Source organism: Bombina bombina, chromosome 4, assembly GCF_027579735.1.
Source record: "Bombina bombina isolate aBomBom1 chromosome 4, aBomBom1.pri, whole genome shotgun sequence".
Lineage (NCBI taxonomy): Eukaryota > Metazoa > Chordata > Amphibia > Anura > Bombinatoridae > Bombina > Bombina bombina.
In genome coordinates this window covers 1,227,664,738-1,227,679,686 of record NC_069502.1, presented here as the reverse complement: position 1 = coordinate 1,227,679,686, position 14,949 = coordinate 1,227,664,738, and the positions used below count along the sequence as shown (strand labels likewise).

The 14,949-nt window shown below is 33.4% G+C and overlaps 1 protein-coding gene across 3 annotated transcripts in view; it reads left to right on the top strand.

Annotated features, from left to right (window-relative positions):
- The window catches only part of ABCC10 (ATP binding cassette subfamily C member 10), a 628,132-nt gene that overhangs the window by 329,000 nt on the left and 284,183 nt on the right, over positions 1–14,949 (top strand). For all 3 annotated transcript variants that reach the window (XM_053712768.1, XM_053712767.1, XM_053712766.1), the window contains one exon: positions 3,716–3,854. In XM_053712768.1, coding sequence (XP_053568743.1) covers positions 3,716–3,854 — 139 coding nt within the window. The remainder of the gene's footprint in view (positions 1–3,715; positions 3,855–14,949) is intronic.

Sequence of the window (14,949 nt, the reverse complement as noted above, 5' to 3'; positions counted from 1 at the left end):
TGCTGTGTATTACTGTACACTAATGTATAGCACTGATGTGTATTACTGTACACTAATGTATAGCACTGATGTGTATTACTGTACACTAATGTATAGCACTGCTGTGTATTACTGTACACTAATGTATAGCACTGCTGTGTATTACTGTACACTAATGTATAGCACTGCTGTGTATTACTGTACACTAATGTATATCACTGCTGTGTATTACTGTACACTAATGTATATTACTGCTGTGTATTACTGTACACTAATGTATATTACTGCTGTGTATTACCGTACACTAATGTATATTACTGCTGTGTATTACTGTACACTAATGTATATTACTGCTGTGTATTACTGTACACTAATGTATATTACTGCTGTGTATTACTGTACACTAATGTATATTACTGCTGTGTATTACTGTACACTAATGTATAGCACTGCTGTGTATTACTGTACACTAATGTATAGCACTGCTGTGTATTACTGTACACTAATGTATATTACTGCTGTGTATTACTGTACACTAATGTATATCACTGCTGTGTATTACTGTACACTAATGTATATTACTGCTGTGTATTACCGTACACTAATGTATATCACTGCTGTGTATTACCGTACACTAATGTATATTACTGCTGTGTATTACCGTACACTAATGTATATCACTGCTGTGTATTACCGTACACTAATGTATATTACTGCTGTGTATTACCGTACACTAATGTATATCACTGCTGTGTATTACCGTACACTAATGTATATTACTGCTGTGTATTACCGTACACTAATGTATATCACTGCTGTGTATTACCGTACACTAATGTATATTACTGATGTGTATTACCGTACACTAATGTATATCACTGCTGTGTATTACCGTACACTAATGTATATTACTGATGTGTATTACCGTACACTAATGTATATTACTGCTGTGTATTACCGTACACTAATGTATATTACTGCTGTGTATTACCGTACACTAATGTATATTACTGCTGTGTATTACCGTACACTAATGTATATTACTGCTGTGTATTACCGTACACTAATGTATATTACTGCTGTGTATTACCGTACACTAATGTATATCACTGCTGTGTATTACCGTACACTAATGTATATCACTGCTGTGTATTACCGTACACTAATGTATATCACTGCTGTGTATTACCGTACACTAATGTATATTACTGCTGTGTATTACCGTACACTAATGTATATCACTGCTGTGTATTACCGTACACTAATGTATATTACTGCTGTGTATTACCGTACACTAATGAATATCACTGCTGTGTATTAACGTACACTAATGTATATCACTGCTGTGTATTACCGTACACTAATGTATATCACTGCTGTGTATTACCGTACACTAATGTATATTACTGCTGTGTATTACCGTACACTAATGTATATTACTGCTGTGTATTACCGTACACTAATGTATATTACTGCTGTGTATTACTGTACACTAATGTATAGCACTGCTGTGTATTACTGTACACTAATTTATATTACTGCTGTGTATTACTGTACACTAATGTATATCACTGCTGTGTATTACTGTACACTAATGTATATTACTGCTGTGTATTACTGTACACTAATGTATAGCACTGCTGTGTATTACTGTACACTAATGTATAGCACTGCTGTGTATTACTGTACACTAATGTATAGCACTGCTGTGTATTACTGTACACTAATGTATATTACTGCTGTGTATTACTGTACACTAATGTATATTACTGCTGTGTATTACTGTACACTAATGTATATTACTGCTGTGTATTACTGTACACTAATGTATATTACTGCTGTGTATTACTGTACACTAATGTATATTACTGCTGTGTATTACTGTACACTAATGTATAGCACTGCTGTGTATTACTGTACACTAATGTATATCACTGCTGTGTATTACTGTACACTAATGTATAGCACTGCTGTGTATTACTGTACACTAATGTATATTACTGCTGTGTATTACCGTACACTAATGTATATTACTGCTGTGCATTACCGTACACTAATGTATATTACTGCTGTGTATTACCGTACACTAATGTATATTACTGCTGTGTATTACTGTACACTAATGTATATTACTGCTGTGTATTACTGTACACTAATGTATATTACTGCTGTGCATTACCGTACACTAATGTATATTACTGCTCTCTATTACCGTACACTAATGTATAGCACTGCTGTGTATTACTGTACACTAATGTATAGCACTGCTGTGTATTACTGTACACTAATGTATAGCACTGCTGTGTATTACCGTACACTAATGTATATTACTGCTGTGCATTACCGTACACTAATGTATATTACTGCTGTGCATTACCGTACACTAATGTATATTACTGCTGTGCATTACCGTACACTAATGTATATTACTGCTGTGCATTACCGTACACTAATGTATATCACTGCTGTGCATTACCGTACACTAATGTATATTACTGCTGTGCATTACCGTACACTAATGTATATTACTGCTGTGTATTACCGTACACTAATGTATATTACTGCTGTGTATTACCGTACACTAATGTATATTACTGCTGTGTATTACCGTACACTAATGTATATTACTGCTGTGTATTACCGTACACTAATGTATATCACTGCTGTGTATTACCGTACACTAATGTATATTACTGCTCTCTATTACTGTACACTAATGTATATTACTGCTGTGCATTACCGTACACTAATGTATATTACTGCTGTGTATTACCGTACACTAATGTATATTACTGCTGTGTATTACTGTACACTAATGTATATTACTGCTGTGTATTACTGTACACTAATGTATATTACTGCTGTGCATTACCGTACACTAATGTATATTACTGCTGTGTATTACCGTACACTAATGTATATTACTGCTCTCTATTACTGTACACTAATGTATATTACTGCTGTGTATTACTGTACACTAATGTATATTACTGCTGTGTATTACCGTACACTAATGTATATTACTGCTCTCTATTACTGTACACTAATGTATATTACTGCTGTGTATTACTGTACACTAATGTATATTACTGCTGTGTATTACCGTACACTAATGTATATTACTGCTCTCTATTACTGTACACTAATGTATATTACTGCTGTGTATTACTGTACACTAATGTATATTACTGCTGTGTATTACTGTACACTAATGTATATTACTGCTGTGTATTACCGTACACTAATGTATATTACTGCTGTGTATTACTGTACACTAATGTATATTACTGCTGTGTATTACTGTACACTAATGTATATTACTGCTGTGTATTACCGTACACTAATGTATATTACTGCTGTGTATTACTGTACACTAATGTATATCACTGCTGTGTATTACCGTACACTAATGTATATCACTGCTCTCTATTACTGTACACTAATGTATATCACTGCTATGTATTACTGTACACTAATGTATATCACTGCTGTGTATTACTGTACACTAATGTATATTACTGCTGTGTATTACTGTACACTAATGTATATTACTGCTGTGTATTACCGTACACTAATGTATATTACTGCTGTGTATTACTGTACACTAATGTATATCACTGCTGTGTATTACCGTACACTAATGTATATTACTGCTGTGTAGTAATATAAATACGTCTCGGCTCTCCTGACCTTTTAACATATTCACTAATATCTGCAATATATTATTTCTCTGCAGCTTCCAAAAATGTTTCAGATTGGTGGTTGTCGCATTGGATATCGAACCTTCCTGATACTTCTGGGAACACTTCACTTGTGGAGCTTTCTCAGGCTTTCCTGTCGCCTCCTCTGCTCCTCTTCGCTCCTGGGGGGCTGATGTAAGTGCTCACGCTTGTGTGATGTTATAGAAATGTTCCAGTCATTGCATTAGGAAGCACCACTCTGTGGTATGAAACTATTAGATTCATGGCCACTGTCTCTTTCATTGCAGGACTTGTGCTCTCTATATACGTGGCATTTCTTTATTAAGTTCTGTACACAAAGGAGCCTATCAAGCTCTGAATGCCCCGTGTTTCTGGCGAGCCTGCAGACTCGCCAATAACAGCAGTTATGAAGCAGCGGTCACAAATACCGCTGCTCTGAGCAGGCGGACAGGAATCGCAACAATTCAACCCGATCGAGTACGATCGGGTTGATTGACACCTCCCTGCTGGCGGCCCATTTTCCGTGAGTCTGCAGGGAGCGGCGTTGCACCAGCAGCTCTTGTGAGCTGCTGGTTAAATGTTAAATGCGGAGAGCGTATTGCTCTCCGCATTTAGCGAGGTCTTGTGGACCTGATCCGCACTGTCGGATCAGGTCCGCAAGACCGTTGATAAATAGGGGCCAAAGACTCTAACAAATAGATGTTCCTGAGAGCCACAATCATAACTTATTTGTCTTCTGTTAATTTATTTGTGCCCCAAGTGATATGTGCTGTCAAATGAGATCCATAACACATGAGTTAAAGGGCCGTTATAATGTGCAAGAGGGTCAAAGTTGTACTCCTGGAAAACTCCAATTCTGCTCATGATGAGGATACAGCCAGTGATTGGAGAAATTACTGTATGCCTGTTTTTGTTTGTCTCACCGCCTGTATACTCATCTGTAATGTCACCGGGGTACCGCTTTTATTGTAGCAGTTAAAGACAAGCATGTTATTTGATCACTAGGCTGTCTCCTAAAGTCAGCTTTATGTGATTAAAGTCATGGTAAACTTTCTCCTTTTTAAAATCATATCTGTGATATTTTGTATGGAGTTTCATTAATCAGATGTAAAAAAAAGATGCACTATAACTTAATTTTTAATATAATTAAAATTCCCCCGCGCTCAGCTGCCCATTTCAAAAGTACATTTTTCTGTGAGCTACCAGTTTGAATTGTTGTCCAATTAGGGCTGTCCCCATATGACACTGGTGCTGTAGGTAATGCACTGATTGGAGAACGATTCAAACCTTGTAGCTTACAGAAAAATGTATTTCTTAAAGTGGGCGGCTGGAGTGCAGAGTATTTTATATCTATATTAAAAAGTAAGTTCTATCGCAACTTCATTACAACTGATAAATTAAACTCCATCTAAAATATCATAACATGCCGGATCTGAATTTATAAAGAGTTTACATCACTTTAATTTGGTTATTTTTAGATATTACTGATTTCATCTGTCAGCACATTTCACCTGACATGAAATAGAAAAAGCTTAAAGCAAATAAGATAATGGTATATATATTCTTGTAGATCATGTATGTCACATATACACTGAGTACTTACAGCACAAATAAGATAATGGTATATATATTCCTGTAGATCATGTGTGTCACATATACACTCAGTACTTACAGCACAAATAAGATAATGGTATATATATATTCCTGTAGATCATGTGTGTCACATATACACTCAGTACTTACAGCACAAATAGGATAATGGTATATATATTCTTGTAGATCATGTATGTCACATATACACTGAGTACTTACAGCACATATAAGATAATGGTATATATATTCCTGTAGATCATGTGTGTCACATATACACTCAGTACTTACAGCACAAATAGGATAATGGTATATATATTCTTGTAGATCATGTATGTGACATATACACTGAGTACTTACAGCACAAATAAGATAATGGTATATATATTCTTGTAGATCATGTGTGTCACATATACACTCAGTACTTACAGCACAAATAGGATAATGGTATATATATTCTTGTAGATCATGTATGTCACATATACACTCAGTACTTACAGCACAAATAGGATAATGGTATATATATTCTTGTAGATCATGTATGTCACATATACCCTCAGTACTTACAGCACAAATAGGATAATGGTATATATATTCTTGTAGATCATGTATGTCACATATACACTCAGTACTTACAGCACAAATAGGATAATGGTATATATATTCTTGTAGATCATGTATGTCACATATACACTCAGTACTTACAGCACAAATAAGATAATGGTATATATATATATTCTTGTAGATTATGTATGTCACATATACACTCAGTACTTACAGCACAAATAGGATAATGGTATATATATTCTTGTAGATCATGTATGTCACATATACCCTCAGTACTTACAGCACAAATAAGATAATGGTATATATATATATTCTTGTAGATCATGTATGTCACATATACACTCAGTACTTACAGCACAAATAGGATAATGGTATATATATTCTTGTAGATCATGTATGTCACATATACACTCAGTACTTACAGCACAAATAGGATAATGATTTATATATTCTTGTAGATCATGTATGTCACATATACACTCAGTACTTACAGCACAAATAAGATAATGGTATATATATATTCTTGTAGATCATGTATGTCACATATACACTCAGTACTTACAGCACAAATAAGATAATGGTATATATATATTCCTGTAGATCATGTATGTCACATATACACTCAGTACTTACAGCACATATAAGATAATGGTATATATATTCTTGTAGATCATGTATGTCACATATACACTCAGTACTTACAGCACAAATAAGATAATGGTATATATATTCCTGTAGATCATGTATGTCACATATACACTCAGTACTTACAGCACAAATAAGAGATAATGGTATATATATTCTTGTAGATCATGTATGTCACATATACCCTCAGTACTTACAGCACAAATAAGAGATAATGGTATATATATTCTTGAAGATCGTGTATGTCACATATACACTCAGAACTGGCAGCACATATAAGATAATGGTATATATATTCTTGTAGATCATGTATGTCACATATACCCTCAGTACTTACAGCACATATAAGATAATGGTATATATATTCTTGTAGATCATGTATGTCACATATACACTCAGTACTTACAGCACAAATAGGATAATGGTATATATATTCTTGTAGATCATGTATGTCACATATACACTCAGTACTTACAGCACAAATAAGATAATGGTATATATATATTCCTGTAGATCATGTATGTCACATATACACTCAGTACTTACAGCACAAATAAGAGATAATGGTATATATATTCTTGTAGATCATGTATGTCACATATACACTCAGTACTTACAGCACAAATAAGATAATGGTATATATATTCTTGTAGATCATGTATGTCACATATACACTCAGAACTGGCAGCACATATAAGATAATGGTATATATATTCTTGTAGATCATGTGTGTCACATATACACTCAGTACTTACAGCACAAATAAGATAATGGTATATATATATTCTTGTAGATCATGTATGTCACATATACACTCAGTAGTTACAGCACAAATAAGATAATGGTGTATATATATTCTTGTAGATCATGTATGTCACATATACACTCAGTAGTTACAGCACAAATAAGATAATGGTGTATATATATTCTTGTAGATCATGTGTGTCACATATACACTCAGTACTTACAGCACAAATAAGATAATGGTATATATATTCTTGTAGATCATGTATGTCACATATACACTCAGTACTTACAGCACAAATAAGATAATGGTATATATATATATTCTTGTAGATCATGTATGTCACATATACACTCAGTACTTACAGCACAAATAAGATAATGGTATATATATATTCCTGTAGATCATGTATGTCACATATACACTCAGTAGTTACAGCACAAATAAGATAATGGTGTATATATATTCTTGTAGATCATGTGTGTCACATATACACTCAGTACTTACAGCACAAATAAGATAATGGTGTATATATATTCTTGTAGATCATGTGTGTCACATATACACTCAGTACTTACAGCACAAATAAGATATAATGGTATATATATTCTTGTAGATCATGTATGTCACATATACACTCAGTACTTACAGCACAAATAAGATAATGGTATATATATTCTTGTAGATCATGTATGTCACATATACACTCAGTACTTACAGCACAAATAAGATAATGGTATATATATTCCTGTAGATCATGTATGTCACATATACACTCAGTACTTACAGCACAAATAAGGGATAATGGTATATATATTCTTGTAGATCATGTGTGTCACATATACACTCAGTACTTACAGCACAAATAAGATAATGGTATATATATATTCCTGTAGATCATGTATGTCACATATACACTCAGTAGTTACAGCACAAATAAGATAATGGTGTATATATATTCTTGTAGATCATGTGTGTCACATATACACTCAGTACTTACAGCACAAATAAGATAATGGTATATATATTCCTGTAGATCATGTATGTCACATATACACTCAGTACGTACAGCACATATAAGAGTTAATGGTATATATATTCTTGTAGATCATGTATGTCACATATACACTCAGTACTTACAGCACAAATAAGGGATAATGGTATATATATTCTTGTAGATCATGTGTGTCACATATACACTCAGTACTTACAGCACAAATAAGATAATGGTATATATATATTCCTGTAGATCATGTATGTCACATATACACTCAGTAGTTTACAGCACAAATAAGGATAATGGTATATATATTCCTGTAGATCATGTATGTCACATATACACTCAGTACTTACAGCACAAATAAGATAATGGTATATATATTCCTGTAGATCATGTATGTCACATATACACTCAGTAGCTTACAGCACAAATAAGATAATGGTATATATATATTCTTGTAGATCATGTATGTCACATATACACTCAGTACTTACAGCACAAATAAGAGATAATGGTATATATATTCTTGTAGATCATGTATGTCACATATACACTCAGTACTTACAGCACAAATAAGAGATAATGGTATATATATTCTTGTAGATCATGTATGTCACATATACACTCAGTACTTACAGCACAAATAAGATAATGGTATATATATATTCCTGTAGATCATGTATGTCACATATACACTCAGTAGTTACAGCACAAATAAGGGATAATGGTATATATATTCCTGTAGATCATGTATGTCACATATACACTCAGTACTTACAGCACAAATAAGATAATGGTATATATATATTCCTGTAGATCATGTATGTCACATATACACTCAGTAGTTACAGCACAAATAAGATAATGGTATATATATATTCCTGTAGATCATGTATGTCACATATACACTCAGTACTTACAGCACAAATAAGGGATAATGGTATATATATTCTTGTAGATCATGTGTGTCACATATACACTCAGTACTTACAGCACAAATAAGATAATGGTATATATATTCTTGTAGATCATGTATGTCACATATACACTCAGTACTTACAGCACAAATAAGATAATGGTATATATATTCCTGTAGATCATGTATGTCACATATACACTCAGTAGTTACAGCACAAATAAGATAATGGTATATATATTCTTGTAGATCATGTATGTCACATATACACTCAGTACTTACAGCACCAATAAGATAATGGTATATATATTCTTGTAGATCATGTATGTCACATATACACTCAGTACTTACAGCACCAATAAGAGATAATGGTATATATATTCTTGTAGATCATGTATGTCACATATACACTCAGTACTTACAGCACAAATAAGAGATAATGGTATATATATTCTTGTAGATCATGTATGTCACATATACACTCAGTACTTACAGCACAAATAAGATAATGGTATATATATTCTTGTAGATCATGTATGTCACATATACACTCAGTACTTACAGCACAAATAAGATAATGGTATATATATTCCTGTAGATCATGTATGTCACATATACACTCAGTACTTACAGCACAAATAAGAGATAATGGTATATATATTCCTGTAGATCATGTATGTCACATATACACTCAGTACTTACAGCACAAATAAGATAATAGTATATATATCCCTGTAGATCATGTATGTCACATATACACTCAGTACTTACAGCACCAATAAGATAATGGTATATATATTCTTGTAGATCATGTGTGTCACATATACACTCAGTACTTACAGCACAAATAAGATAATGGTATATATATATTCTTGTAGATCATGTATGTCACATATACACTCAGTACTTACAGCACAAATAAGATAATGGTATATATATATTCTTGTAGATCATGTATGTCACATATACACTCAGTACTTACAGCGCAAATAAGATAATGGTATATATATTCCTGTAGATCATGTATGTCACATATACACTCAGTACTTACAGCACAAATAGGATAATGGTATATATATTCTTGTAGATCATGTATGTCACATATACACTCAGTACTTACAGCACATATAAGAGATAATGGTATATATATTCTTGTAGATCATGTATGTCACATATACACTCAGTACTTACAGCACAAATAAGAGATAATGGTATATATATTCCTGTAGATCATGTATGTCTCATATACACTCAGTACTTACAGCACAAATAAGATAATGGTATATATATTCCTGTAGATCATGTATGTCACATATACACTCAGTACTTACAGCACAAATAAGATAATGGTATATATATTCCTGCAGATCATGTATGTCACATATACACTCAGTAGTTACAGCACAAATAAGATAATGGTAAATATATTCTTGTAGATCATGTATCTCACATATACACTCAGTACTTACAGCACCAATAAGATAATGGTATATATATTCTTGTAGATCATGTATGTCACATATACACTCAGTACTTACAGCACAAATAAGATAATAGTATATATATTCCTGTAGATCATGTATGTCACATATACACTCAGTACTTACAGCACCAATAAGAGATAATGGTATATATATTCTTGTAGATCATGTATGTCACATATACACTCAGTACTTACAGCACAAATAAGAGATAATGGTATATATATTCTTGTAGATCATGTATGTCACATATACACTCAGTACTTACAGCACAAATAAGATAATGGTATATATATTCTTGTAGATCATGTATGTCACATATACACTCAGTACTTACAGCACAAATAAGATAATGGTATATATATCCCTGTAGATCATGTATGTCACATATACACTCAGTACTTACAGCACCAATAAGATAATGGTATATATATTCTTGTAGATCATGTGTGTCACATATACACTCAGTACTTACAGCACAAATAAGATAATGGTATATATATATTCTTGTAGATCATGTATGTCACATATACACTCAGTACTTACAGCACAAATAAGATAATGGTATATATATATTCTTGTAGATCATGTATGTCACATATACACTCAGTACTTACAGCACAAATAAGAGGTAATGGTATATATATTCCTGTAGATCATGTATGTCACATATACACTCAGTACTTACAGCACCAATAAGATAATGGTATATATATTCTTGTAGATCATGTATGTCACATATACACTCAGTACTTACAGCACAAATAAGAGATAAGGGTATATATATTCTTGTAGATCATGTATGTCACATATACACTCAGTACTTACAGCACAAATAAGATATAATGGTATATATATTCTTGTAGATCATGTATGTCACATATACACTCAGTACTTACAGCACAAATAAGATAATGGTATATATATTCCTGCAGATCATGTATGTCACATATACACTCAGTACTTACAGCACAAATAAGATAATGGTATATATATTCCTGCAGATCATGTATGTCACATATACACTCAGTACTTACAGCACAAATAAGATAATGGTATATATATTCCTGCAGATCATGTATGTCACATATACACTCAGTACTTACAGCACAAATAAGAGATAATGGTATATATATTCCTGTAGATCATGTATCTCACATATACACTCAGTACTTACAGCACAAATAAGATAATGTTATATATATTCTTGTAGATCATGTATGTCACATATACACTCAGTAGTTACAGCACAAATAAGATAATGGTATATATATTCTTGTAGATCATGTATGTCACATATACACTCAGTACTTACAGCACAAATAAGATAATGGTATATATATATATTCTTGTAGATCATGTATGTCACATATACACTCAGTACTTACAGCACAAATAGGATAATGGTATATATATTCTTGTAGATCATGTATGTCACATATACACTCAGTACTTACAGCACCAATAAGATAATGGTATATATATTCTTGTAGATCATGTATGTCACATATACACTCAGTACTTACAGCACATATAAGAGTTAATGGTATATATATTCTTGTAGATCATGTATGTCACATATACACTCAGTACTTACAGCACAAATAAGATAATGGTATATATATATATATTCTTGTAGATCATGTATGTCACATATACACTCAGTACATACAGCACAAATAAGAGATAATGGTATATATATATTCTTGTAGATCATGTATGTCATATACACTCAGAACTTACAGCACATATAAGATAATGGTATATATATTCTTGTAGATCATGTATGTCACATATACACTCAGTACTTACAGCACAAATACGATAATGTATATATATATTCTTGTAGATCATGTATGTCACATATACACTCAGTACTTACAGCACAAATAAGATAATGTTATATATATTCTTGTAGATCATGTATGTCACATATACACTCAGTACTTACAGCACAAATAAGTTAATGGTATATATATATTCTTGTAGATCATGTATGTCACATATACACTCAGTACTTACAGCACAAATAAGATAATGGTATATATATTCCTGTAGATCATGTATGTCACATATACACTCAGTACTTACAGAACAAATAAGATAATGGTATATATATATTCTTGTAGATCATGTATGTCACGTATACACTCAGTACTTACAGCGCAAATAAGAGATAATGGTATATATATTCTTGTAGATCATGTATGTCACATATTCACTCAGTACTTACAGCACAAATAAGAGATAATGGTATGTATATTCTTGTAGATCATGTATGTCACATATACACTCAGTACATACAGCACAAATAAGAGATAATGGTATATATATTCTTGTAGATCATGTATGTCACATATACGCTAAGTACTAACAGTACAAATAAGATAATGGTATATATATTCTTGTAGATCATGTGTGTCACATATACACTCAGTACTTACAGCACAAATAAGAGATAATGGTATATATATCCCTGTAGATCATGTAAATCTTTGGAAAATGTCATGGGGAGGCCGATTATCAGCAGTATAGAATCAGTGCTTGGGCATTTGTCTGAATGGCTGGACATGATCCTACAACCCATGGTTCTAAAACTTTGGAGCTTTGTAAGAGATACCAAACACATTCTGAATGTAATGGAAGGTATAGAATGGAAAACTAACTACATTTGGTTAACGGTGGATGTTAAAGCTCTTTTTCTCTTGTTAAGTGTATCCAGTCCACGGATCATCCATTACTTGTGGGATATTCTCCTTACCAACAGGAAGTTGCAAGAGGATCACCCACAGCAGAGCTGCTATATAGCTCCTCCCCTCACTGCCATATCCAGTCATTCTCTTGCAACTCTCAACAAAGATGGACGTAGTAAGAGGAGAGTGGTGTATTATAGTTAGTTTTTTAACTTCAATCAAAAGTTTGTTATTTTTAAATAGTACCGGAGTGTACTGTTTCATCTCAGGCAGCATTAGAAGAAGAATCTGCCTGTGATTTCTATGATCTTAGCAGAAGTAACTAAGATCCACTGCCGTTCTCACATATTCTGAGGAGTGAGGTAACTTCAGAGGGGGAATGGCGTGCAGGTTTTCCTGCAATAAGGTATGTGCAGTTAACCTATTTCTAGGGATGGAATATGCTAGAAAAATGCTGCTGATACCGGATTAATGTAAGTTAAGCCTTAAATGCAGTGATAGCGACTGGTATCAGGCTTATTAACAGAGATACATACTCTTATAAAAGTATAATATAAAACGTTTGCTGGCATGTTAATCGTTTTTATATATGTTTGGTGACAAAACTTATTGGGGCCTAGTTTTTTTCCACATGGCTGGCTTGTTTTTTGCCTAGAAACAGTTTCCTGAGGCTTTCCACTGTTGTAATATGAGTGGGAGGGGCCTATTTTAGCGCTTTTCTGCGCAGCTAGAATTACAGACTGAGACACTCAGCTTCCTTCTGCATGATACAGGACATCTCTGAAGGGCTCAAAAGGCTTCAAAGTCGTGTTTGAGGAGGGTAACAACCACAGTAGACTGTGGCAGTTGTTGTGACTGTGTTTAAAAACATTTTTGTCATTTATTATTCCGTTTTTGGTATTAAGGGGTTAATCATCCATTTGCAAGTGGGTGCAATGCTCTGCTGACTTGTTACATACACTGTAAAAATTTCGTTAGTGTAACTGCCTTTTTTCACTGTTATTTCAAATTTTGTCAAAACTTGTTTCTCTTAAAGGCACAGTAACGTTTTTTATATTGCTTGTTAACTTGCTTTAAAGTGTTTTCCAAGCTTGCTAGTCTCATTGCTAGTCTGTACAAACATGTCTGAAACAGAGGATACTTGTTCATTATGTTTAAAAGCCATGGTGGAGCCCCATAGGAGAATGTGTACTAAATGTATTGATTTCACCTTAAACAGTAAAGATCAGTCTTTATCTATGAAAGAATTGTCACCAGAGGGGTCTGTTGAGGGGGAAGTTATGCCGACTAACTCTCCCCACGTGTCGGACCCTTTGCCTCTTGCTCAAGGGACGCACGCTAATATGGCGCCAAGTACATCAGGGACGCCCATAGCGATTACTTTGCAGGACATGGCTGCAATCATGAATAATACCCTGTCAGAGGTATTATCCAGATTGCCTGAATTGAGAGGCAAGCGCGATAGCTCTGGGGTTAGACGAGATACAGAGCGCGTAGATGCTGTAAGAGCCATGTCTGATACTGCGTCACAATATGCAGAACCTGAGGACGGAGAGCTTCAGTCTGTGGGTGACGTCTCTGAATCGAGGAGACCTGATTCAGAGATTTCTAATTTTAAATTTAAGCTTGAGA